The 27950-nt window shown below is 43.6% G+C and overlaps 1 protein-coding gene and 1 long non-coding RNA gene across 3 annotated transcripts in view; one reads left to right on the forward strand and one right to left on the reverse strand.

The window, feature by feature from the left end:
• Nucleotides 1-4234: 4234 nt before the first annotated feature.
• LOC138304153 (uncharacterized) lies at nt 4235-27919 on the reverse strand. Of its 2 annotated transcripts, XR_011205510.1 has the most exons (4): nt 27781-27919; nt 9272-9357; nt 8339-8427; nt 4235-5171 (listed from the first exon to the last, which is right to left on the reverse strand). It is a non-coding gene; the product is annotated as an uncharacterized lncRNA (long non-coding RNA). The 2 variants fall into 2 exon arrangements; XR_011205512.1 differs by lacking the exon at nt 8339-8427.
• The window catches only part of TLL1 (tolloid like 1), a 519202-nt gene continuing 517583 nt past the window's right edge, over nt 26332-27950 (forward strand). Inside the window, exon 1 of the mRNA XM_069243956.1 lies at nt 26332-27944. Within this exon, the coding sequence (XP_069100057.1) occupies nt 27800-27944 (145 nt within the window). The 5' untranslated portion in view covers nt 26332-27799. The remainder of the gene's footprint in view (nt 27945-27950) is intronic.

Consider the following 27950-nt stretch of genomic DNA (forward strand, 5'->3'; position numbering starts at 1 on the left):
ATATGCTTTGTTTACAATAGCTCATTTATGTATTGCTAAAGAGTAAATCAATTTGCACCACATATTGCTCAATGGTGGAGTTTGCTATGTTATTATTATGAACATGAAACTACTATTGAAAAAAAAAAATGCAAAAAAGGAAATGCAGAATAAAATGAAATGGGTGCATTTAACCATGTATACGAGGAACTGTGCTGATAAAGGATTAATTGTTAAAATCATTTTTATTGCAGGGCGTACTTTATGTGATTATAGCTGAGTATTTATGAGCTGTTACCAATGATTAATTAATTGCTTTATTTTGTAATTAAATTTATAATTGCAATTATTTGTAATATCACTCTGTTTTAGTAAGTTTTGTTTTTGAATTATCATTGAAATGAACTAGATTTCTTCCTAAGTAAACAAATATAAGCACTTAGGGCTTTAATAAGAATTGCCATAACTTAGAAACTGTGATAGTTCAGCTTTCTGCCTGCCTTATTAAAAAAGCACCTGTTACATTTCAGCGGGCAAGTGTTCATAATTATCTTCCAGCCACTCCCACACAGGAAATATGCCTTGGGGTTGCCCTTACCTTACAAATGCCATTATCTTTGTCCGGTAATTGAAAACGGAACGAGATTTCACAGAGACTGTGGGCCTGATTGCGAGTTTGACAGCCTCACTGCCATTCCGCTGTGGCAGTGGGCCCAAGTGCTCTGTGGACTCAGCAGTCTTTCGCCTGCCATATGTAGATGATACCACTGGCCCAGGGGTGGGGGTTCTGATGGCAGGGGACGGTTGCGGGACACGGCAATTCAAGAATCATTTTTCACCTAAGATAGTGTTGTGGCGCTAGCTGTATGTCGGTGCACTCCCTCCAGACTGCTGGACTGCTGACTGAGGGATAGAGCTATGACCCGCTAGCCCTGGGGTTTGCTTTTACTATGGGTCAGAGAATGGTTTAAAGGCTCCCTACCTCATTTTTGCCTGTGGGTTTGTTCTGCTGTCTTGTTCTTTGGAGCCGCTGCAGGGGCTTCAGCTTCAGGCTGGAGTGTGGCCTGCTCTTTAGCGGCAGCCGTGGGTTCATCGCAGGATCCTCTCTCACCTTCCTAGAGGGACTCATTCTTTGGGATCTCTGGAGAGGCCATGCTGCTCTCCCAGCTCATTCCATCTTCCCCATGGTGGGACGGGCTCATCTTCACTGATTGTCTCCTGCTGGTGGGTCAGGCTCCATTTCAAACAGGCTGCAGCTCTCCTTAGATCCACTGCCCTGGGGTAGTCACACCAGGAAGCATAGGAGGCACTAATACTATTTATCACTTTCCTTACTGCCCCTCGATATTGACAGAAATCTCCACTAAATGGCAGGGACTGTCAAATGAGTGGTATTGTCCCAACTGCTACAATTCTTGCTGCAATCCCTCTCTGCTACTTTGTGACTATCTGGTTAAACTGTGGCAGAAGAAAATCTATTGCTGAAAAGGGGACGCTGACACAGCCCTAGGCAGCAGAAGAAACTCTGCCACCGGGATCCCTACGAGTAAAGACGGGCCGGTTCCCCATTCTGGTTGTACTTGAGGCAGCAATCAGGTATCAAGACCTGATGATCCTTCTGTGGGGTTGGTGCTTTTTGGAGTTGTTTGATCCTCTGACCCCCAACTTGTTAGTTCTTCCACATTTCAGAGGTCCCTGTATACGTCCTTCACTCCCACACAACCTGGCATTTTTTTTCCAAGGAAGACAGGTAAGAGGGCTGCCTTCATGGAAAATCTGCTACACACCCGGATGTTACTGACACAGGGCCCCTGATTGTGACTGGGGGTGCTGTGGGCTCAGTGCATTCCCATCTTGGCTCAAGTAGATGGAGAGATGAGCAGCTTCAACCTAAGGAGGTGGTTTTTGGAACTACCCTGATGGAGCCACCTGAGAAATTCTTCTCTCCCTTCGAGTCTGGGAGTCTCTCTGAATCAGGCTCCAACTCTGAAAACTCTGAAAAACTTTAAGGCACTGGACCGCGGCTCCTAAGATCCAGCCTATAAACCATTGCTCAGATGTCAAGATAATCTTGAATATTAAAAGGCATGATGCAACTTACTCTTGCTCCATGAGTTCGAATATCGAGGACCTTATAACCAAGTTCTTTGTGCAGGGCACTTTGGTCCCAGCAGCAGTACCAGAGAAAACCCTGCTCTGGGATCCTGAGGGTACCAAACTCACTCCAAGTAATACCTTTCTGTTTCTGATCTCAGCAGCAATGACCACACACCAGCTTCCATTACTACACCTGTGGAATCTTGGGGTTTCCCCTTTCATCGTCCATCCCCTTTGCCATTCCTCTCACTGATGAGGCGACATCTGATCCCCCTACTATTGCTGCCATCCACAGTCTTTTACCGCAACATACGGATGAGTAGCATAAGGTGTCACCTAAAAACACGTGTGGTCTTAAGGAAACTCTCGAGGAATATGGACACTCTTAACTCACGAATGGGGAAATTCAAGAAAGTGCAGGAAAGCCTTCAGACCACTGTCGGTGCAGTCAGGACTCAGATCTCTCGACAGAAATCTCAGATGACCATGCTCTCATAACGAGTTTGATACCTGGAGAACCGGTCTTGTCAAAGTAACCTCAGGGTCCAGGGGTTACAGATGGGGCAGAGGGCGATGATCCTAGAGGTTACAAAGTTAATCTGTTCAGGGAGGCCTTCCCCATATTGGGAAACTGGGATATGGACTGCATGATTCAGAGAGCTCTATATTACCTATTTCGTCCTCCAATGAGGGATCGCATCCTCATTATTCATCCGTCATCTTGATTTTTGTGGGTAATTTCCTGCTTCGACAAGAGATATGTGGTGCTGCTCACCCTAGATCACCAGTGAAGGCAGCTGGAGTGGATTTCTTTGATCGATCTGACTTTTTGTCATGAAACTGTGGTTCGGCGTTGATAGCTGAGAGAACATACCCTGACACTCTAGCAGCTTGGAGCTTGGGTCTCATTTTTGGAGCCTGCAACTCTGCATATTTGATATGAGGGACAAAGGTGTTAATGTTTTGAAGCTTTGAAGGTGAAAGAGCTACTGACGAAGTGGCAAGGTGGGAATAGGGGGACTAATGGACCTGGTTGTTTATGTCTTATTTTCTTTGTCTTGCTTTTGTTCTCAACCCACAACTGGTTGGCAGTGATATATATAAATAGTAAAATATACATATAGTGGTTATATATATATATATATTGGGACCCCTTCCCATTTGCGAATGCATTACAACCCACTTCAAGTGGGTGGTAACTGCGAGTTGGTTTGCGGACGCATTCGCGGTCACAAAGCAACTCAGCATGGCGATGCGGTCGCAAATAGGAAGGCAACACCCCTTCCTACTTGCGAGTCGCATCCTCAAATTGCGAGTCGGTACTGACTCGCAATTTGAGGATGAGCATCGAGTTTGGCCTTTTGCATGCTGCAAACTGCGTTTTTCGCAGTTTGCGACATGCAAAAGGCTTCCTACATCTGGCCGTTTGCTTTTACTTGAGGGGTTGAGGAGGATGTGAAATGGTGTATAATATGTCAGGTGAAGTTTGTTGCACATGTATGAAGGTTGGATCATGGCCTCTCGCTTCTCAATGGGTGGAGTACTTTGTGATGGCCATGGGACCTAGCTGTGTTTGTGTTCTAACTTTGCTGTTCACTGTGCATGCAACTGTATACTGACATAGCTGAGTGACAATCCTATAGGTATGGGGCCTATGTTAGCGTATGTTTTATGCACTGCGTTCCTCTGTCATGTTCTTTCTATTTTCCATGTGAAATATGAATTTGTAGCTATGGTATGACTATGCGAAGAGCCTCTACCTGGTGAAATAGAAGACCTACCTGTGTGCCCCTGCTTTGTAGGTAGTTTACCATGATCCTGACTTCTATAACCTGTATATGTGCATTGTATGACACCATGGCTTACATCCTAATAGTACTCTCTGTCATGCTAAATTTGCAGATTGGAATACTGACTAAATATTTGTGTTGACCTGGATTTCAACCTCTCTGACATCTGTCATGTAACATTTCTGTTGTAATGTGTCTCCTGCTGAGGGGGCCCCTGTCTGACAACCCTTTACCTGACTATTTGATACAGTGGGGCATGACCAGACAACAGTTGGCAACCATGACTATTGTAAATGTATTATAAAGGACACATACACAGGAGCTGTGTTTAATTGTGATGTATTGTGCATATCAAAATACTATCAGTTACACTTAAAGAAATGAAAATAAAAGTGATGAGTGAAGTCATAGTTAATATATTCATCAGGGTAGCTGCTACACCACTTGGTTACACAAGTCCATTGTCCTTGTACCATGGGAAAATGGAGTTAGGTTTCTTATCAGTCAAGAGGGTGTATCTGTGGCACACAAGGGTGACAAATCAGGAGAGGTTCACTTCTTGGCAATGGGCTTGGTCTTGACATCTGCTCCAGCTGGATGTCTGGGTAGACGTCCACGTTTGCGGGGTGGTTCTTCAGCTACATGGGGAGGGGTGTCTGAGGCATGAAGTTCCCCTGGCAGGCCCTCCATTCCACTAGCTGCTGCATATGTAGAAGGAGCAGATTTAACATTTGCTAGTGGAAGGGGACTGATGGTGTGTGGAGAAACCAATCAGGGTGGTACTGATGTCCCTCAGAACCCCTGCAATGGTAGCCATGTGGGTATTTTGTGCCTGCCACTGCTGCATGACTTCCTGGTGGTGTTCCCTCTGCAGCCTTTGATTTTCCTCCAACATGGTGATGATCTGGCCCATCCTGTCTTGGGGACTTTGGTAGACTCCCAAGACTTGGGAGATGATTTGCTGGTCAGTTGTGTCACTTTGAGGTCCCATCCTCTGGCCCACAGCATCCCTCCCATGCACCCTACCTCTACGTGCCTGTGCCCCTGGCACAGTGTGCCCACTCACAGTGGTTGGAGGTTCATCATTGTCAGGAGTGTCACGGTTAGACTCAGGTCCCTGTACTGTTGGGCACACAATGTGGGCAGGATGAGATTGAGAGTATTTGACTGACCAGGTGTCCCAGATGGGCCAGGTTATTCGTCAGTGTCCAGACATCCAAGCGTGTTGTCCTTACTGGAGTCTTCTTCCTGAGGGGGGCCTGACAGTCTCAGGTATCCTCTCCATGGTGGCAATTGCAAGGTTACCTGAGGAGGAAGTGAGACACAGAGTTCAGGTTAGAACGTGTGTTTGGTTGCTTTTTTGTGAGATGCAGTGGCTTAACTTGACTTTCTGCAATGACAATGACACTGACAAATGCTGTACAGCATATCATAGTTGTACATACAACTCTGTGACTTGTTTTCCTTACTCCATGTTGATAGCTGTCATACTAATTAGGTACAGGTGTTTGTGCAGATGCAGTCTGATTATGTCTGATATATGACATGACTGTTCAGCTCTGTTACCTAGAGCACCTAGAGTCACACATTAAAGCAGCACAATGCACCATGGTGTCCTAGTGGGAACACAGTGGGGGTCATTCTAACATTGGCGGGCGGCGGAGGCCGCCCGCCAATGTTCCCCCGTCAAAATACCGCTCCGCGGTCACAAGACCGCTGAGGGTATTTTGAGATTTGCCCTGGGCTGGCGGGCGGCCGCCAAAAGGCCGCCCGCCAGCCCAGGGCAAATCTACCTTCCCACGAGGACGCCGGCTCCGAATGGAGCCGGCGTAGTGGGAAGGTGCGACGGGTGCAGTTGCACCTGTCGCGTATTTCAGTGTCTGCTTTGCAGACACTGAAATACACAGTGGGGCCCTCTTACGGGGGCCCCTGCAGTGCCCCAGGGGCCCCGCGGCACCCCCTACCGCCAGGATGGCGGTAGGGGGTGTCAGAATCCCCATGGCTGCGGAGCGCGCTCCGCAGCCATGGAGGATTCACCCGAGCAGCGGAAAGTCGGCGGGAGACCGCCGACTTTCCGTTTCTGACCGCGGCTGAACCGCCGCGGTCAGAATGCTCGAGGGAGCACCGCCAGCCTGTTGGCGGTGCTCCCGTGGTCGGTGACCCTGGCGGTCACCGGCCGCCAGGGTCAAAATGACCCCCAGTATGTGAGTACGCAGGGGAAATTGTCCTGTAACTAGATGTTGTTCACATGCATTGACTCTGCCATCTTACTTTCCAAACCAGGTCCGTCTATATCTAGTTTGGGATATTTGAGCTGTGGCCATTGTGAATGGTCTCTCAGCTGTAGTTGTGTTTTGCTTTGATTGCTATTGTGAGTGTGCCATTACATTGCTGTCATTGTCTTGTGCTGGTCCTCACTAGAACACTCTAGGTGGTGTAGCCAGTATATTAGTTATACATGCACGACATGTGATGTCATGTGCACAATCCAGGTTTTCACAATGATGGGTTAGTGCCTTCTAGGACTCGTAATGATCTGATCAGCCTGTAGTTAACGTGGCATTTCCTAGGGCTGTGGGGGCAGTTGGGCTGAGTGAAGAGTTGGCATGGCAGAGAGGGGCTTTAGGTGATTAGGTGAGAGATGTAGTGGCTACAATAGTTAAATAGGGAGGATTTGGGTGGTGGGGAAGCATGCAGGACTAGTCAATTGTGTGACATAAATGTTGTGGGTACTTACCAGACTCCAGTCCCCCAGATATTCCTGTCAGGCCTTCAGGATGCAGTATGTTCTAGACCTTCTCCTCCCATGATGTGAACTGTGGGAGAGGAGGTGGGGACCACCACCAGTCTTTTGCACGGCTATCTGGTACCTGGATGCCATGGAACAAACCTTACCCTATGGGTTGTTCCACATCTTCCTGATGTCGTCCCTTGTGCGTGGATGACTGCCTATAGAATTGACCCTGTTGACTAGCCTATTCTCCAAAGAGGTGTGGCTCTACCCTGACAATTTCATCCACCATGAACCTCAACTCATCATCAGTGAAATGTGGGTGTTTTTTTGGGGACATGGTAGTGGTTGTGTAGATGGTGTGTGGGGGTGTTGTGAGTGTAAGGGTGCACTGTTAGGTAATTGGTGAGGTGTGGTTGCTGCAATGTGAGGTGGAGACAGTCGTTGCAGATTGTGTGTGCTAGTGATGTGTGTATTGTGTTAGCTGTGCTGATGTGGGGTGTGTGCTGAGTAAGATGTGTATGTGTACCTAAAGTGTAAAAGTGGTATATCTATATTATTGGCTTCTCAGAGTATCTGAATGGCGTTCTATTGCATGAGGTTATGTAGGGGTGTGTTGTATAGTGCAGCGAGTTGGTGTGTCAGGTGTGTGGATGTGTGTCAGGAGTGGGGGTATTCAAACTATCCAACGTGGTGTGGTGCTCTGACTGATGTGAGTTCTGACTGCCGCGGTTCCCACCGCCAATGATTTTCTGCCATGGAAGAAGCGCTGTAGTGATTTGCGACTCATAATCTGGTGGGTGCATTTTGTCAGGCTGACGGTGCTGGTGGTGGGCCTGCCTCTTTTTTGTCCTCCAGTGTCCTGGCGGTTTCGGAATAACAGCTGTTTTTGGCGGTCTTCACTGTGTGAGTCATAATACAGCAGTCGGATTACCAACCTGGCAGCCTTTTGGCGGCCGCCACCGCAGCGGTCTTGCCAAAAGACCGCCAAACTCGTAATGAGGCCCTAAGTGTTTCCGATGTTCTGAGAATTTGGCTGACTCAATCCACATCTTCGTCACTTGACCATCTATATTACATTAATGGCAGTCTGTATCTGACCAATCTGAGATGGGGTGCTAAATTAATCACATTGCATCATTCACCTTTTGTACCCGGCCATTTAAGTGATATTTCTTTTTTTTTTACTATTGCTCTAGCCCAACTGTTCCCGGTTAGTGGCCCAAGCTCCCAATCTTCTGATCTGATGGCACAAATTAATCAATACAGGAATCTTCGAGTACTTGATTGTAGATAATGACTAGCGGCATTATCTACAGTCTGGGCCCCATCCGGGGGGGTCTTGTGTATATACAGTCTGGCCATGACCTCCCGCCTTCTAAGTTGGAATCATCACTGTTTTTCTTTTTTACAGTCCCATCCTGTATCCTATGTGCAGTATCTAGCCACACCCTTTTGCGTGTTACATATTTTTTGTTTTTTTCTTCAATCTTTGCTCTACCATTTATCGTCCTTCCTTGTGTTATTGTGTTTTATTTATGACCAATTAATAAATAAATAAATAAAATATTTTTCATATGTATTGATGCAGATGTGTACATTTTGACTATGTAGGTGTAAAATGTACACATATGCATGGCATATGTGAACAAATACCTTATACAAGTACTTTTCTAATGCTGGAGTCCAGACCATATGTGCCCAGTCCAGTCAATGGGAGAAAAGTATACAATGTACTTACCTGTGTTTCTGCCCCGACAATATCGTTTTCTTTGGTGTAGCGTTGCTGCTGTGAAAGAGGGCCCTGGATGACGGGGTCCACATCGGAAACTGAAGGGAAAGGAAGGAAATGGGTGAGCTTGCACCCCATCTCCTTTGTTTACGTTTTCTTTAAGCAGGCTGTCTCCCCACCACAGTCAGTTCAACGTAAATGTACTTCGTAATCCCGACAGCGGGAACCTTGTTTGTACCACCCTCTGACAGCTGCTTTTCCCCATGCCACCGTCGAGGTGGTCGGTAAATGGCTGACAGATTTGGTGGGACCCCGGCGGCCTCTCTTTCAGCAACCCGCCAACATCATAATTCAGCAGCCAGACCGCCAAATTGGTGGACTGGGAATCTGACTCTGTTCCAACAGTGGTACCCTTTCCACCAAGCTCATAATCAGGCTTTGAGTCATTGATAGGAAAACTCTATTTATATGTGGTTCAAACACGAAAAACACCTGTTTTGGTTTTCCCTGTGGATCTCATTGTTCAATTACCATCCTGCATTCTACTGGGGTGGGTTGGCTACCTCTCTGTTTATAATTTCACTACTGTGCATATCCTACAAATTGAGAGCTTTTTCATGAGGGTGTACAAGCCTGCAATGTGTACAGACAGCAAACTAGCTCTTTGCAGTTTCTGCACGTACTCTTGTGTTCCCCTAAACTCCTATTCATAGTATCTTCAAATCCATATGGCCAGGTTTGGTTGTTCCTACTATAGTGCTAGCTTGTAGACATTCTAGCTTATCTATATGTACTTCTTTTTCCATAGGAATAGTCAGCATTTTGCTGTGCTCATCAAGTCTTTCCTCACCCACTTTTATATTACTGTTCTCTTCAAATAACAGGTGGTTTCTTAGTGATTTATTGACAACTCAAACCATAAAGTACAACACACATTTTTACCATCCTTTGTGAGATTTTCCTGTTGTTGTCTTCCTTGAATCAGTGGGTCTGCTTCTGCTGAGTGTCGATCTTCCTGTCTTCTTTCACTGCAAAGTAAATAAACTGAGGTCCATTTAACAAAGCAATGGAGGGGGGTCTCAGAGCTCTCAAAGTCGAAAAAAGGAAGTAACTGTCACAGCAAGCACCTGGGGGTGGATGGGTTATAGGAAAGGGCAAGGAGGTATAAAGGTTGCCATTCTCTCCAAAAAACAAAAAGATAATGTGACACAGCAATAACATTCATAACAGCATTAGTCAGTAGACTTTGCAATCAGAGCAAAGATCTTCATATGTTGAAATATACGAAAACATACCCTATACATTTCAATTGGATGATCTGGGCAGTTGGGGGGAGGGTCTTTATATATACATTACCATAGGGAGATCTCTAACCCAATGGTGTAGATCTCTGAATCAGACAGTATGGTGAAGTATAGAGAAAATAAACTTGGAAAATGTTATTGAAAAATATGTTTATGTTAAATAGTAATGTAAATTAATTGTATTTATTTATTTTAAATGTAGAACAATCCTAAAAATGATAGCACCATTATCTTAATTGTGACTTAAAATGTTGAATTATTTTCAGTATATTAAATTAAATTCAAAATATTTGGCTGAAGTGTAAATTAAATTAATTCCCACCTAAACATTTTTACTATACACTAAAGCAAAGTAATTTTCAAAAGTAACATAGAAACAAATACAGATATAACAAGATACTGAGTGAAGCATCTTTAATCGTGTTCAGCTGAAGCAGTTAATATTTTGGGGTGTCCAGCAACGAGAAACTGATTTAGGCCTTTCCTCACAGATTTCGATAAGTAAGAAACTATACTGTAGTAACTAGGCCGCATGAAGTCCTACTGATTCTATGGGCCACTCTCTTTATTTAAACATAACCATGGGCATACTGCATATATGTCCTTTAATTTCTCCTCATTCGTATAAGTAGAAATATTTATACATTTAATATTAAAATATATATAATAAGTCATATTTATTTTGTAATTATAAATTAATTTAACATTTTCAATTTAACTATTAACATCAAATTTTACTTAAATAGAATTAATGATTTGACCTAATTTTATTTAACAATATTAATATGTTTTAATGCATAAAAATAACAGAGGGAGACTCCATTGATGGGGTGGAAATCTTGATATGTTAAAGTATAGGGAAAATTATTCTTTACCAAATGGAGATCTCCACCTCAGTGGCAGAGATTTCTGTATGATAAAGTATAGGAATTTTTTTTAAAGTTTATTACACTTGCACAAAGGTAGTAAACATTTTAATATTTTATGTTAAATATAAATGTAAATTAATGTTATATATAAATTAATTTAAATATATTCAATTAAATTAACATTATTTTGTAGAAGATTCATTTAAAAAAAATCCTACCCAAAGTAAAATAAAAATATTGATACTATCCGTTAATGATTATTAAAAGTGATGTATAGACTTAGTTAAAATAATTTAATTATATTTTAATACATTAATTACATTAATGTTTAAATTAAAATATAATAAATATTCTGTAAATGAATAATAAATCTGCACTATTTAATACTTTTTCACATTACATTTTAACTATTTTTATTTTAACTATTTAAAAATAATTTCATTTAATTTACAATTTCTTTTTTTTTAGGTTAACATTTAGGTCCCTGCCTCTATTACTCTCTATGGGAGGGTGTTGCAGTCCCATTGGTTAATCTTGTATAGTGCTAGACTTGCTACCGTTTTTTTCAATTAACTTTCTATTTTAAGTTTGTTTTCATTCTCTGTTTCAGGGGGTGGAGATGTGTAAGTCTACACTTCTGAGTAACTTTACACTTGGATTTTGTAAATAGCCAACAGTAGTAAAGTTACTCTAAAGTGTAAGAGTAAAGTTGCCATTGGGTGGTCCAAGGGAACTAGCTGTGAGAGACTGGGACAAGACTGTACACTGGGTTTGTGTGTGGTCTGAAGGGGATACAAACAAGAGAGTACCAAATGTCTGGATAGGAAGCAGGATAGTAGTAGAGGACTGAAACAGGCGGGGACAGTCTGTGAATTGGGCTCTGGTAGTATGCAAGCAAACATAAGTATACACAACAGGAATATAAAGTAGGGAAACAATAGACAAGCTGTCAATAATTATAGTTTGTCTACTCCTCGGAAATGATCTCTCTGTGAGCTTAAAAGATCTTCTACCAACGTGAGGAGCAGGCTAATTTCACAGAGTTCTGGGAGACACTTAGCAGCTCTGAAGGAGAAAGTGCACTGTGTATTTTTATGTGCCAAAGGCAAAAGCCTTGGAATCTAACTGGCACCCTAGAAAACATTGAAATACAGATAACAATATGAGACCACAACAAGAAACAGAACACGGAACACCAAAAACAGAAACGGGGCTCAGGCAAAGCAGAACTGGAATCAGGTTCAGGAACAGGAATTAAATTCTGAGAACAATGTTAGGAAAGATCTGCACTCAAACAAGGCAAGACGTAAATATACAGACAAACAGGAACACAGAGTACAAGGCAAGGAGTCTGAATATAACAGGGCAGATCAAGAAGAGTGCAGATAGGAGACTATGGACTATGGCTAACACTGGAACAGAGATGCAGGAAAACAAGGAACAATGGAAACAGAATCAAAGGACAAGCCTGAATTAACAGTAGCAAGTACATAAAGCACAAGGAGGCACAACAGGAGTCAGTTGCAAGCCACAACCCTCTGCACTCACACGGGTGAAGTTGCTGGAGGCTCAGGGGAGAAGCACAGGTACAGGAAGACAGAGAGGTGCCAGGAATTAACCTGGAGCAAGGAGGCAGGGAACCACAAATGAAGGTAAAGCTGAACTGAGGCTTGTAGAAAAGTAAACACAGGGAACCAGGAGACACAAGACAGGGAACAGGAAAACCTGAAATGGATTGTGGACCGGAGCAAAGACAGAAATGCATCCAGACATAAAATGTTCAAAACTGTAGGATCCAGGAACAACTCTAGCAGACAAGAAACCACCACCAAGTTGGGATCTAGGAAGGATCTGAAGACAGAGGGAGCTACAAGGCCCATGATGAATCAGGCTAATAAAATGTCAGCTGGGACTGGAATACAAAGTAAATCTGGCAAGGTGAGATGTAGAAGCGTCTAATCTCATACTTAATGATAAATGCAGGAGTCCAGAAGGCCTTCGTGAGCGCTGCCTAGTGGCAGGATGGCAGAATCTTGACTGATGCATCTGTAACATATTCACAAGGGTAACTTATCTTTGTGACTATCCCCAGTAGAACTTAGCAAAGGTTTGGAAATGTCAGTATCAAACAGAGACATGTCTTCATTATATCCAGTCTTTCGATGTTATTAACACTGAACAAATAGAGATACAACAGGATAAAGTCTGAAGTATCTTTATTCTTGTTCAGCTGAGGTACATAATTTCTTATGGTGTACACCTGTGAGAAACTTACTAGGGGCCTTGGGCACAGTTTTGGAAATGTATGAACCTATAAGGATGTAATTCAGCCATGTTAATTGTTTTTGGCTCTACGGGCCCCTCCCTTTAAATAAACACATTAAATAGGTTGATACTCTTCTCTTATTTTCTTATAGGCATCACATTTGTTTCTCATGTTATGTGCAGAACTGCTTATGGGTCCTTTAATTTGATCAGATTCATCAGATTCAGGTGTGCCTAGATCTGTAGTAGTAGTGGTTAATTTTGGAAAATCTCAAGATAGGATTATATTTGAATCTCCCTCTCCCAGTTTATCTAACCACACATGCAAGCAGTCTGGGTTGGGAGAATACAGGAACTTTAGTATTTGTAAGAAAAATTGAATTCCTTGAACTGGAGAGAACTGTTAGCTATAGAGAAAACCCTTCAATATTTTGCACCCATTTTCAGGGTCGTGTTAAGGAGAGGCAACTTTTGTAGTAGTTGGGGACTTTAATATATGGGTGTACTTGCATTTAAGTCTTCTGGCCAATATATTTATTAATGGCTATGCTGCTGTTCAAAATGGCCTTTTCTGCAGGGTCATCACCAGACTTTTTTGCCTTCCTCCTTTTTTTTCTGAACTTGTTTTTGTTGACTTTAGGACTCTGGGCAATTTACCACTGGTAACTAGCGATAAAGTGCCAGTGCTCTCTGCTTAAAACATGGTAACATGGATTTATCCACAAGTGGCATATTTTGTTCACTTATAAGTCCCTAGTAAAGGGCACTATAGGTGCCCAGGGCCTGTAAATGTAATCCTACTGGTGGGCCTGCAGCACTGATTGTGACAACCACTTAAGTAGCTCACTAAACATGTCTCAGGCCTTCCAATGCAGCCTGTATGTGTGAAGTTTTCAAATGTCATCTCAACATAGCAAAATACATCTTTTGCCAGGCCCAAATTGTCCTTTTCAATACATATGACACCCCTGGGGTAGGCCCCGGACAGCCCAGAGAGCAGTGCAGTGTATTTAAAAAGTGGGCATATAGTTTTTAGTTTTACATGCCCTGGTCATGAAAAACTCTTAAATGTGTTTTTCACTATTACAAGGTCGACCTCTCCCATAGGCTAACCTTGGAGTTAACTTATTATATCTAATAAGTGGTAATTTCCAAATGGAAGCAGGTATTCAGGTCATGTTTGGTGTCTTTAGAATTGTATTGAAAATTCCTCTAGCTTGGTGAAGTCAGGTTTTAAATTACAATTCTGAAAATGCCACTTTTAGTATGTTGGCATTTTCTTGCCTTAGCCATTTAGCACCTGCAGTGTGTCCCTGAGTCACTTGACTGGATGAAGCTGACAGTAGAACTTTGTGTGTTCTCCCTAGATAGCCACACACAATAGAGAGCTTAAGTGTGCTTGGATGGGCTATCACTGGCAGGATGGGAGAGCAGAGCTGGGCACAGCCCTACTTACACCTGACTAGACTGTGTCTTGCCTCCACACAAATGTCTGCTTACCCCCTGTAGTTAGTCTGGAGCCAGGGAAGGCAGGATGCCTGGGGACTTCAAAGGGAAACCTGTAGAAGCTTCTCCCACTTCAAAAGATTGCCCACGTATAAATATTGGACCCCACGCACCAACTCTTCAGTAGACTTCTGGACGTGGGATACTCTGCTAGGAAGTAACCTTGCTGTGCTGCTAGAAGGACTGCTACTCTGCTGGACTGCTGCTCTGAAAGACAGCTGCCCTGCTGCTTGCTGCCCTCTTGCCTGGGTGAGAAGGACTGGACCTGCATCTGTTGAACCCAGTACCCCAAAGTTACTTCAGCAGCTACTTGGCTGGTCTCCTGACTACAGCCTCAGTGACAGAAGGCTCCAACATCCTTGAATCCTACCTTTCACGGTACCACCCCAGTCCCGGACCCTTGGAAGTGGACCTGAAGGTGATCTGACAGCCCATCTGCAGATATCACAGAACCGATGCATCTCCTCTACTCTGTGGCATAACCCTGAGCAGAACCGACGCATCGCCTCTGCTGCAAGGGTTCTTCCAGTGCAAGGACTCTGCATTGATCTCACAGACCACATCAGAACTGCTACTGTGCAAAGCATCATTGGCGCAAGCCCTCACACTACTCTTGATGGTGACAGCCTCGATGACGTAGGTTCTCACATCATATCCTCACAGCTCTTCCCAACCCACGCATCACCTCAAATGCATGACGCCAGTCTTCACATGCCAAGCCTTCATCAATGGGATCCTCAACGGTGAAACCGGACCTCCCATTGCAGTTTCTCCTTTCCCTGGAACGACTCATCGCTTTGGCTGCGTGACACAACCAGGACTTAAGGTACTTTTGTTCAGCGTGACATAGCTAGGTCCCTCTAGCCAGCCTGCACTCCATCACTGTAGGTCTGAACTTGTGACTTTGTTCCAGTATGGCCAGATATCCACATTTGACACTTTGTGCTTTTTGCACTTTATTCACTGAAATCTTTTAAATGGACTATCTCTGGTTCTACCGATTGGATTGTTGTCACTTCAGCCTTGTTTTATTTATTAGAAATCACTCTATTTTGCTAAACATGCTTTAGGATTCTTTTATGTTAAGTTTTCACTGTGTTACATTTTGAAGTGTAGAATAAATACTTTACACATTGCCTCTAAGTTAAGCCTCACTGGTCTGTGACAATAGAGAGTGAAGCACTGGTTAACTTGGGGTTTGCTTGCGCTTCACCCTGACAAGGATTATGGTAGCTGTTTGAGTAGGGTTTCTTCCCCCTCAACCAGTATCCCAAATTATCACAAACAGGTTCAAAGTATAGCCTCAAACTTCTTTTTCCTCCTGACAGTACGCAGAAATATCCTGCTTTTCAGTCCAAAACGTTCTATAGAGTGGTGATCCAGGCTATCTTGTTAATTCACCTAGACTATAGCAACTCTCTTGGCAATGGATATGGACATCAAAATATAGTACCGGAGCATTCTCGTTATGTGCATGGTAGTAATCAAAGATCACAAGCACGTAGAGTGTACATATTTTACTTATTTATTAAATAGATATACACAATATATACTGAGTATTCTTTACAATAAGAATGTATTAGTCCATACTAGATCAAGCTGTCTTCCACGTTGTTTTAGCATGAAACATAGTCCTTGAAATTAATGATAGTTCATATCCATCAAGTTGGAGAGGTTGTGGTTTGCATAAATGTCCTTAGTCAATTCGAAGATTCAAGCTGATTGATGCGAAAATTCATCCGACACACGTTTCCTCCCTGATCAGAGACTTCTTCAAGGCTGATAATAGAATGATAATGAGCTCCAAAATCAGAATACCTATATTACTAAATTACTCTCACTGTACCTCAACCAGTAAGTGTCACATGCATGTCCAACAAATGTTAGGATGTGTTGTTACCAAGTGACCATAGATGAAAACCACAAAATTGTGAATCATTAATAAGTGGTAAAGAGAGTAAGAACACCAAGAAAATTTCGCAACCACAGGAAAGGAGAAAAGACACACTACCATGCGACATGGATCCAGTCAGATCCCTATAGATGTAAAGAAGACATTCCACAAGCTGCCAAATAGTATATAAAGGAGTGATATCAGTACCCATGCAAAGAGGTGAGAGTCACAATAGGACACAAAACATGTAGTACTAGAAAATGTCCTCAAGTAGCCCAATACTTGCAGAAAGTGCAGCTCTTACCATCTAAAGTACAACAAATGAAATCTTCCAAAATAAAGATAAGATGGATGAGGAACTTGAAAAGTGTCTTCCTTTATGGTAAGCGTTTGGGAGTAACTAAAAAAAATTATGAAAAAATATAAACAAAAGTCCCTTCCTAAAACCATCATGAATTCTCATTCCACAAAACATTGAAAACTAACCTTCATGTCTCAAAGTGTAGGAAATTAAAGAGCGTCCATGGGAAAAGTAGCAAAAATCCTTAATTTTGAGATCCAAATGCAGACACAAAATTGTGTCTTGAATCATTGGTGGTCCATAAGCTATAATATCCAAACTTCCAAGTAGCAGGTGGTGGTATGTAGCAGAGGAATTTTAATTTTTCTGTGATACGCCTTCACAATAATGTTTCTGTACAAAACAAGAGGCTTAATAACTACAATTTCGCACAACCATCATGTCACACCCCAAAACTAAAAGAGACAGTAGACAACAATGAGAAAAACGTATAGACGCGTCCTTTAAAACTGAAAAAAACAAATAGTATCCATCAGCTTATTTTTAATTATCATTGGGCATTGTGTGCTGTGGGGAATACAAAGAGATACCTATATGCGGTCAAATATTTGGTATGTTTATCCGCCACCAGCTCCGTTATCCAGTACATAAACATTGTTTGCCAAACTCCTTCAAAGTTGAAAAACCAAATAGCACCCATCAGCCTATTTTTATTATCATTGGGCATTGTGTGCTGTGGGAATATAAAGAGATATCTGTATGCGGTCAAATAGTTAATATATTTATCCACCGCCAGCTCGGTTTTCCACTACATAAACATTGTTTACCAAACTCCAATAAAACTGAAAAAAACAAATAGGGTCCATCAGCCTATTTATATTATTGTTGGGCACCGTGTGCTGCGGGAATATAAAGAGATATCTATATGCGGTTAAACAGTTGATATGTTTCCCGCCGTCAGCTCCGTTATCCAGTGCATAAGTATTGTTTAAATTTACAATCAAATGTTAAGTGCACCTATTTTTGACCCCTCAGATAAAGATTATCTAAGTTATTCACAACCAGTACTCATTATCCGGTTAATTTACATCCGTCCTAATCCGTTACCTAAGTGCTACCTACACAAGCCGGCATGTCCCTTGGCTTTGACGGTGCTCTTTGCGCATTCTGAATTCAGTGTGCGCGTGCTATAGGCTTTCCTATGAAGCCTAGGCTGTACGCACGTGTCATGGAAACGTGTTGGTGACGTCTTGAACATACGTACGTCATGTCACCGAACCTGAAAAAATGTATACAAAAGCGAGCACTATAGTGCACCCAAAAAACTAACAAAATACAAGGAAATTTGCGTAATGGAAGTTCTCTAAATGCAAATCAAGTAAGAAACATATTATTGGCCATAATTTATTGAATCCAGGTTAAACAAAAATAAAAAACGTCTAACAACTACTTTGGCGGTAAGTGCAATGCCGTATAACCACTACAAGAACTAGTAAGCAAGAAAGGAGAACACAAAAAATATAAAAGAAAAAAGGAAAAGTATGAAAGAAAGGCAGTGAGTGCAAAATGAGCTCCATTAATGTGATCCCCCCAATCCAACATGAGACCTATTATAAACAGAGAAGAGAAGAATTATCTAAACTCCAAAAAAAGGTGGGGAAAGAAACCTGTGTGAGAGTCATATTCAATACTTTAAAATTTCATTATTACCTTAACAGATATAAAAACTTTTCTGAGATAATAAATCATCCAAAAACATTGACAATGATTTCATTGTTTTGAGAAAACTCCGCAGTAGAAATAATTGGGGGTCATTATTCTGTTCAACATAAAGATTCATTGCTCCATCAATATGCCTTGAACTGAGAGATTATGCATTTAAATAAACAAATTTCAAAATAATAGTTGTATCTTATTTTGAATGTCTCATCATACATAGTTTAATATTTGAGAGTTATGTGTGGTGGTGACTTTTGTAGTGAAAATTGGTGTTTGTAAGAAATAACATAACTCACTATCTTGGTTCATGCCTTTATCTGTAACCTGTAATCTGATGATCTATCAGGGATCCCTTGGAGATTCTTCACAAGCAGGAATATACCACAAACACCCGTATTTGTCCTCTCTCAGGCAGACGCAGCAACTGCAGGCCAACCCAGAAAAGCACAGTCACAGGCAAAGGGGCAGTACTCCTCCTCCAGCTCTTGTACTTGGCAGAGGTTCCTCTTGAATCCAGAAGTAATCTAAAAATCTGGGGTTCTGGGTCCACTACTTATTCCCCTTTCAGTCTTTGAAGTAGGCAAACTTCAAAGGAACGTCTCTTTTATTCACAAGATCCTGCCTTGCCCAGGCCTGGCTCCAGACTCACACCACGAGGTTAGCGACTGCATTGTGTGAGGGCAGGCACAGCCCATTCAGGTGTAAGTGACCACTCCTCTCTAGCTCAGATGGCCCATCAGGATATGCAGGATACACCCCAGCTCCCTTTGTATCACTGTCTTGTTGAGATGCACAAACAGTCCAGCTGTCAGTCTGACCCAGACAAGGAATACACAAGCAGGCAGAATCACAGAATGGTTTAAGCATGAAAGCCCACTTTCTAAAAGTGGCATTTTCAAACTGATAATTTAAAATCAACTTTACTAAAAGATGCATTTTTATATTGTGAGTGCAGAGACACCAAACTCCACATTTCCATCTGCTCCCAAAGGGAAACTGCACTTAAAGGTTATTTAAAGGCAGCCCCCTTGTTAACCTATGAGAGAGATAGGCCTTGCAACAGTGAAAAACAAATTTGGTAGTATTTCACTGTTAGTACATGTAAAACACATCAGTACATATCCCACCTTTAACATACACTGCACCCTGTCCATGGGGCTACCTAAGGCCTACCTTAGGGGTGCCTTACATGTATAGGAAGGGAAGGTTTGGGCCTGGCAAGTAGGTGCACTTGCCAGGTCGAATTGGCAGTTTAAAACTGCACACACAGATACTGCAGTGGAAGGACGAAGCCATGTTTACAGAGATACTCGTGCAGGTGGCACTACCAGGGCTTCAGGCCCACTAGAAGTAGTTGATTTACAGGCCCTGTGCACCTTTAGTGCACCGTAGTGCCCCCCACAGTTTCATCTGCCTACAGCACTGGGAACTGTGTATTTTGTGCTATTGAAGAAGAAAAACCACTGCGACGCCGTCAACGGCGCCAGTGGCCTGCACTGTCACCTACTGATGGTGCACAGAATCGCACCGCCCCGCTTCACAACGCAATCCTGGTCTCACCGCCATCGCCATCTGACGCTGCCACCGAGCCGCTGCTTGCACTGTGACCTGTGGGCCCGGCACCTCGGCTTCGCCTTGCTCACACCGCAGCCTGGGCATCCCCGATGCAGCCGCTTTTGCTGACAGTGGCGCCGCTACCTGCACTGTGGCCTATGGACATCGTGAGGTACCTGAAGCACCTTTCCATCCCACACCGCAGCCCCGGTCCACTGACGCCAGCACCATCAACTCCAGTGTGTCAGCAGGTGCCCTGCCTTCACCAGGACCCGTGGAGGCCGCACGGAGGTGTACCGCACCACTGACTTGGGCCTATCGATGACAGTGCTTCAGCAACGATGCTACCGCTGCCTGCACCATGACCTAGTGACACTGCATATCGCACTGCCCCACTTCACACCACAGCCCTAGTCTCAATGACGCTGCTGGACACTGTCACCAAGCCGCTGCCTGCACCGTGACCTGTGGGCACTGCAATTCACACCATCCCGCTCCGCACTGCAGCCCCCACGACATCCACGCCAGCGCTCCTGACTTCATCAGCCCAGAGTTCGATCCACAACACATGTGATTTCAAGGGCCCAGTGACCCCCGCACCAACTCTGGAACCAACACCACAATGCCAGCGATGTCGCTTTCTGGAGGTCACCGCGAGCATCATAACGCTCTACAAATCCAAAGGTACTCTTTGCGGGTCTTCCCAACAAGGTAGCTGGCCCATAACGCCGTGGCCGGCCCGAACTGTTGGTTTTGTTGATCACAATGTCGTGATAGCCCCAGGCTGAGCTATCGACTTCAAAAAACTGTTTTTAAGTTAATTCTTACAAAATTCATATCTTCATTAATGTATGTTGGATTTTTCTCGTTTTGGTCTTGTTTTACATAGATAAATATTGGCTATTTTTCTAAAAATGGTGTGGTGCCCTTTTGTAGTGTTCTTACTGTCTTACTGTGTGTTATGGGCAAATGCTTTACACATTCCTTCTGTGATTAGCCTGACTGCTCATGCCAAGCTACCAAAGGGTTCAGCAGGGGTTATCTGAGTTGGTATCTCCCTTATAGTGACTAGAGTGAGGGTTCCTACTTGGACAGGGTGCAAAACGACTGCCAACTAGAGATCCCATTTCTAACATTATCTCTTGTTTTGTACAGAAACCTTATTTTGAAGGTGTATCAAGGCCCAATTAAAAATCCTCTGCTACATACTACTGTCTGCTACTTGGATGTTTGAATAATATAGCTTATGGATCACCATTGATTATAAACACAACTTTGCATCTGTATTTGGATCCCAAAATTATGGATTTTTGCTAATTTTGCTATGGAGGCTCCTTAATTTCCTACACTTTGAGATGTGAAGGTTAGTTTTAAATTTTTTGTGAACTGAGAATTCATGATGGTTTTAGGAAGGGACTTTTGTTTAACTTTTTTCATATTTCTTTTCAGTTACTCCTAACCACTTACCATAGATGAAAACACTTTTCAAGTTCCTCATCCATCTTATCTTTATTTTGGAAGATTCCATTTGTGGTACTTTAGATGGTAGGAGCTGTGCTTTCTACAAATATTGGGCTACTTCAGGACATTTTCTAGTATTACATTTTTTGTGTCCTATGGCGGTGACTCTCACCTCTTTGCACGGGTACTGATCTCAATCCTTTATTTACTATTTGGAAGCTTGTAGAATGTCTTCTTTACATCTACAGAGATCTGACAAGATCCATGTAGCATGTTATTGTGACTTCTCTCCTTTCCTGTGGTCACAACACTTTTTTGGTGTTCTTACACTCTTTACCACTTGTTAATGATTCACAATTTTGTGGTTTTCATCTATGGTCACTTGTTAACCGCATATCCTAACATTTGTTGGACATGCATGTGACACTTACTGGTTGAGGTACAGTGCGATTATTTTAGCAATATAGGTATTCTGGCTTTGGAGCTTATTATCAGCCTTAAAGAAGTCTCATCAGGGACAAAAACTTGTTGGCTGAATGTTTGCATCAATCAGCTTGAATCTTCGAATTGACTAAGGACATTCATGCAAATCACAACCTCTACAACTTGATGGATACGAACTATCAATAATTTCAAGGACTACATTTCATGCTAAAACAATGGGGAAGACAGCCTCATCTAATGTGGACTAGTGCATTATTATTGAAAACAACACTCTGTAAATATATATATAAATATGTATATATAGTGTATATTTATGTAATTAATAAGTAAAATCTGTACACTCTACATATCTGTGATCCTTGATTACTTATATCCTCATAATGAGAATGCTCCGGTACTATATTTTGGTTTTACTAGGCTGAGCAGAATTATTTTTTCTGGTTAGACTTTTCACATCTGGGTTGTGGTGTATGAGCATCTAAACGTGCAAATGTCTAGAAGTTACACTGGATATGCATCAGTACAAACCATTGTTGCCTTTCTTTATAACAATGAATATGGACATCAGCCTGATAAAAAGGTATAAAAAGTGGCAACTAGATTTGCTCTGCACTTCCATGCTACTCATGTGCCCTTACAATTCTAAAGACCCTCCACTGGCTTCTGGTAGACAAGAGAATTGTTTTTAAATCTCTGTCATTTGTTCAGAGCCATTCACCATAACAGCCTGATTTACTGAAAAAAATATTCAAACTATGGTCCTGTACACTGCCTTCGTTCCACAGTGGTCTCATTGGTTAGCACATTGAGATCCAAGCAGGGTTGCAATTTTTTCTCCAATATCTGTGCAGCTAACCTTGTGGAAAAGTATGATACTCAACTTCTGTCAGCTTTTCTAGACCACAGCCAGGTCCTTGACTCTGGTGAATTCAGTTTATGTGTATTACATAGTACAGAGACTACTTTGATGGCCTTGGTTGATGACCTATGAATGCTGGTCTGACAAGGCTGAGCCATTTGCTCTTGTGTTATTGTCACTGTCTTCAGAATTTAATAGTGTTGCCCTTCTGTTAACCCAGTTGCAGGAGCCTGGTACTGTAATGTCCGAGGGGAAGGGTAGGAAGACATAGTCAGTGGAATAGCTGGCCCAGAGTAGGACTGATGAGCAGGAACTTTAGGGGGAGAGATGTGAAGGAGCAGACAATGGAAGCAGATGTGTAAAGAGCAGGCTTTTGTAACTGCCCAGTGCTAGTGAAGGTGTTTTAATAAAAATTATTAATAGGTGTGCATGTATCATGAGTGTAGAAAACATAATAACGTAGAAGAATAATGCACGCATTGGAAAATGTGATCACGCTGAGTTGCCGCAAATGTTCACGAAGTGTACTTACTAATAGTTATTAATATGAAATGTTCAGCATATGTTTGACTAATGTAGTAATATGTCACATTAAGGGTTATGTATTATGTATTAGCTTTATTAATTGTAGGCCTTAACTTAGCAAAGGTCTTGGCCTAGTTGCCTGGCCTCATGTCAAGCTGTATTTCTCAACGTTTAATAAATGGCTGTCCTAGATAGTTAAACTGTGATTTTCCTCTGTAGTTTAAATGTGCTCATAGCTGGAAAGTTCTCTCATGAGAACTGACTGCTAGAAGATGCTGTTCTTTCTAAATGTACCAATATGTATGTAATGTGTGTGAGACTGACTTTCTCAGGAGGAGAACAGTGGAGATATTGACTGGAGTAGAAGCAGCAACAATATTGTTACCTGATGAGCCAATGATGAGAACATTGCAGGAGAAACCAATCAGCGACATGCGAACGGAGTAGTTGTTGAATTCATAGATTTGAAGTTTTCTTTTTATTGGACAAAGTGTGAACATGTGATCCCTGATCAATAGAGACTTTGGAAGTAGTTTTAGGGAATTTAACTTAACAAGACTGCACCGAGAGGGGAGAGACCATTCTTGCCCATTGTCCGTCTTGACAAGAGACGTGCTTAAGTTGATTGCTTAAAGGCTTTGCGTTTTCTGAACTTTAATGCTGAATCCGGATGCCTTGCTGGTCGACTGATGTCCTGATGACTAAGACTATCTTAGCTTGCTGATCCAATTGAGGAGAGGTATTATTGTATCCATGTGAATGTCATGCATGTTTGCTTTAGCTTTCTAGGTACAAACCGCACTGTTTTGATAGAGCCATAGTTAGATGTTTTCCAAATTTGTGTTACAAATCTTTTTTGCATGAAGCCCAACTTGGTGATGCTAATCTGGTGTTGGTTAAGGTCTCCTTACTCTGCTAATAGGGAATAATGTTTGATGAATTTCTCTGATGAATCTAAATGTATGTGATATCGTTTGTGCAATTGTTCTTGTTATAAATTTGTACTGCAATGTTATAATGTGTTCTAGTTCAAGCTTAGATTAGATTGCGCTTCTTCTGTAGGTTTGGACAGCCAGTGTTGTTTCTGTACATGTATCATTTGATTTTGAGATTAATTTACAGGATGTTAGCATTGTTAATATAAGGAAATTAACATTCTAACTTTTACTAAAAGGTGTGGTTATTCATCACTGAAAGGTCATGGTGTGTGACAATTACTGACTCCAATTGATTACTAATGTCACTGATTATTATTGATTATTGATGTTACTGATTAGTTATTTGCATGTACGAGAGTTATGGTGGGATCATCTTAATTGCGAGTCCAAAGGTTCATCAACCTATTTGCGTCCCCTTGTACATTTACTTATTAATGTCAGACGCGCCAACACCGGCAGCCTCAATAAAGCAAAGAAACTCTCTACTCATCTCCTTCATCACTGTGCAGCAGGGCCCGAGTTCTGAGAGGCCCACTGAACCATGACTATTGCTGGGCCTATCAGTACTTCTGGGGTTCGACAAGACAGAGTACTGGTGGCAAGGATGGGATAACAAGGCACAACAGCTACTTGGGGGAGGTGCTTCAATGGTGAGAATTTTAACTCCGACAAAACCGAGGTGCTCTGGATATGACCCTCTCACCCTCCTTGACCATTTCCAGAGAACTTCTGGCCTCCATCCTTGTCCATCCGACCTGTTGTGTCTTCAGTGGTAACAAATCTAGGTGTATACCTTGCGCAGGAGCTTTAGTTGGAAAAGCAGGTTAAGCATGTAGCTTTGACCTTCTCCAGCAACAGAACGTTCTCAGTCAGAGAGGCTCAACCTTTGAATGAGCTTCTCTGCACTCTCCGAAAGACTCCCTAATTACTACTCTTCAGGAAAGCCTTCAAGACCTAGCTTTTCAAGAGCTAGTTCTACTTTCACACCCGTATGTTACTCTGTGTGTTGTTCCAGTGCCAGAATACCTCTCAAAGTATTTGTTGCAATTTAGAAATGTTGTAACATAACTCAGTAGCAAATGCTTATGTGAATCGTCAGTCCAGGGACAAGATATCTAGCCCTGGAATACATAGTTTACTAGAAAGGGTGCTGGGAGGATCGGAATCTCATGGCTCTATCAGCAATCCACAGAGGGGTGCGGACAACGCCATAGCAGAACACCGTTGCAGGGTGCCCCTCTCCCTCGGTATGACTTCCAACTAGAAGTATTTTTTTAAATAACCAGGTGTTTTGGAATTGCTGGATGTGGATTTGTTTGTGAGTTCAGAAATATAGTTTCACATTTTTATGTCCAGATTACCAGACAAGAGGGCATTCATTGATAGTCGATGAGCTATCAGGACCATAGACAGCCCGTCTTCTCTCTGTTTTCCCTCCTTTTCTAGTGATTAGCAGATTCCTAGCACGTCTTCTCAAGGAAAAACAGTTTACCCCGCCCGAGGCCCTCTTATATAACCCTGATTTAGTGCTATTAATAAACTCGCTTAATAAATGGTATATCGCAAGATCGCTGTTACTTGAATATTAGATGCAATGATGTAAAACCAGATTATTTAAGGGGCGTATAGGAGTATTCAAGAACTAGATATGATAGGGTGGCGAGGGCTTTGACCCTGTGGGCTGCATCCTACTCACGTACCCCATGGCGCTATCCGAACGGGTAGCCCGAGACCAAGAAGAAATGGACGAGAGACCCATGCAGACAGCAAAAAACTGTAAAATGTTGTTGCTACATGTGACGCCCTGAGGGGATTAGGGTAAACATGCCCGCTTCCTCCCCCGTCCGGCTGTGCAATGGGATAGGGAAAGGGGCTGGAACGGACAGTCCCACCTTCACCTGGAGGCGCTGCGAATGCACGCTGCAGCGCCAGACACACTCTCCAGTCTGTGGAAAATGTGTTTAACAAAGGGGCTTTGTTCTCGATCATTTATTTCTGCACATTTCACCTTGGGGCCCAGTGACGAGAAATCGCGCAGTTATTCGGGGCCAATCCACTTCTACCCTCCAAATACTCACCTTTAAAAAAAATCTGACTGTACTTTATGGGACATTTTAGAGCAAAAGTTTTAGGAAGACAGCGCACACACGTATCAGATCACCTGAGGGCATCTTTTTTCCCGTGGCTTCCTAACTGTTGTTGCTGCATTTTATAGGGATCTGAAATGATGGCACAGTCATTTGTCTGCCCTCCTAGGCCGAATTTTGCTCAATTGCTTCGGTGAACCTAGAAAATCAATGGCCTCCTTGTGCATTACGTACTTAAAGAAACTCTGATGGCTTGTGGAGCGCTCACACGCTGCTGACACCGAGCAGCCTCAGCCGGCTCACAGACAGCCCGTTGAGTGGCCCGACGCCTTCAGAGGCAGCCGCGTGTGAGCGCCTTACCTCAGTGCCACCTCGGGAGCCCTGAGCTCTGCCCCCGGGGAGGGTCCCGCTGCGTGTGCGCTCGGAGTGTTATCAGGTGACCAGATCAGACAGGCCCGGCTCCTGACCCCAGCTGCATGCATAAGCAAGCAGGGTGCTGACGCCTCCCGGGCGAGAGCTCCCATGTGTACTCGTGTGCTCTCCCCCGCTTTTTGTTTGTAAATTAGCAGCAGAGACTGCGGCGGAGGAAGACCTGGGCTCCTTTGTAGCTCCCTCCTCCTGTGTCCTGATCTCCTGCTTATTTTTGGTTCCTGTGGAGGAGTTATTGATTTGTTTTGCCCCTTGCTGCTAAAGCCCTTCCCTGCTCTCCCTGTTTTGCACCGCAGAATTACTGGAGGATTTCACCAGGGCGCCTGGGGCTTACACAGATGCCCACAAAAGCTGCATAGTGTCCGCAAGCCTTTTTTTCCCCAAGTAGCCATTCATAAGATTTCAGACTTTCCGTCAAGGCAGCTCTCGGGAAAAGGCTCTCCCTGGGGCAGGAAGGAAGGAAAGCACAGTGTGCATGAAGGAGCAGCGGCCCCGGCGGTGTCCTGGCAGCCCAGCCCGTGAGGAGGCGGCGGGGGAGGAGGAGGTCGGGCACGGCGGCCTCCCGCTCGCAGAGCAGGAGCACGGGGAAGTTTTTACCCGGGCTGACACCCACCCACCATCCCTCGGGGCAGTGTCTGGATGATACAGAGGACACGGTCATCTTACAGGAAGTGCGGAAGACCCCGGGCTAACCAAGCCAAGACTTGACAGCCAAGAAGAAATAGCTGGCCAGGAGAGGAGTTCTTGCCCCGGGGACAGTAGGAAACTCCTCGCCCAGCCTGCTGTCACGTCAGATATTCCCGCACTAGACTCCGGCTCAGAGGGATTCCGTCGCTCTGCCCAGCACATCTCACAGCAGGGCCGGCTAGGCATCACAGGGTCCTCTGCCCCAACCCCCTGCCCCTCCTAGGAGTCCCCGCCTCGACCCCTCACCACTCAAGACTCTGCCTTAGAGGGAGACCCGGCACAGCATATACCTCACAGCACCCCAGCTTTAGTGCGAGAGGGGCCCCCGCACATCTCTCAGTAAGCCTTTTGGCTTAGCCTCGTAAGAGACCCCAGTTCAGCTTTAGAGGAAGCGGCTGCTTCAGAACGGAACACCTCACAGCAAACACTCCCTGCCCTGCAGCATTAACTCCGCACACCTACTAGTAGTACCCATGCTGCAGCCCCGCAGGCATCACTGTATCCCTGCTTCAGCTCAGCACTGATCATAGTTCGCACCACTCGTCCTCGCAGGTTGCCCCTTCCTTGGACTCGCACTCCTCCTCAGTGCCTCAGTCCCGCACTCCTTACCGCAGCCTCTCTGCCGAGAATGCTTGCCTGGATCACCCTCTCCCTGGCAGGCTTGACTCTCTGGGGGACGCTCTCCTGCCATGGACTTGATTTCGATTACTCGTTCGATGCAGCGGACGAGGAGAAGGCAGAAACGATAGACTACAAAGACCCCTGCAAAGCCGGTAAGT

The sequence above is a fragment of the Pleurodeles waltl genome, chromosome 1_2 (assembly GCF_031143425.1).
Source record: "Pleurodeles waltl isolate 20211129_DDA chromosome 1_2, aPleWal1.hap1.20221129, whole genome shotgun sequence".
NCBI lineage: Eukaryota > Metazoa > Chordata > Amphibia > Caudata > Salamandridae > Pleurodeles > Pleurodeles waltl.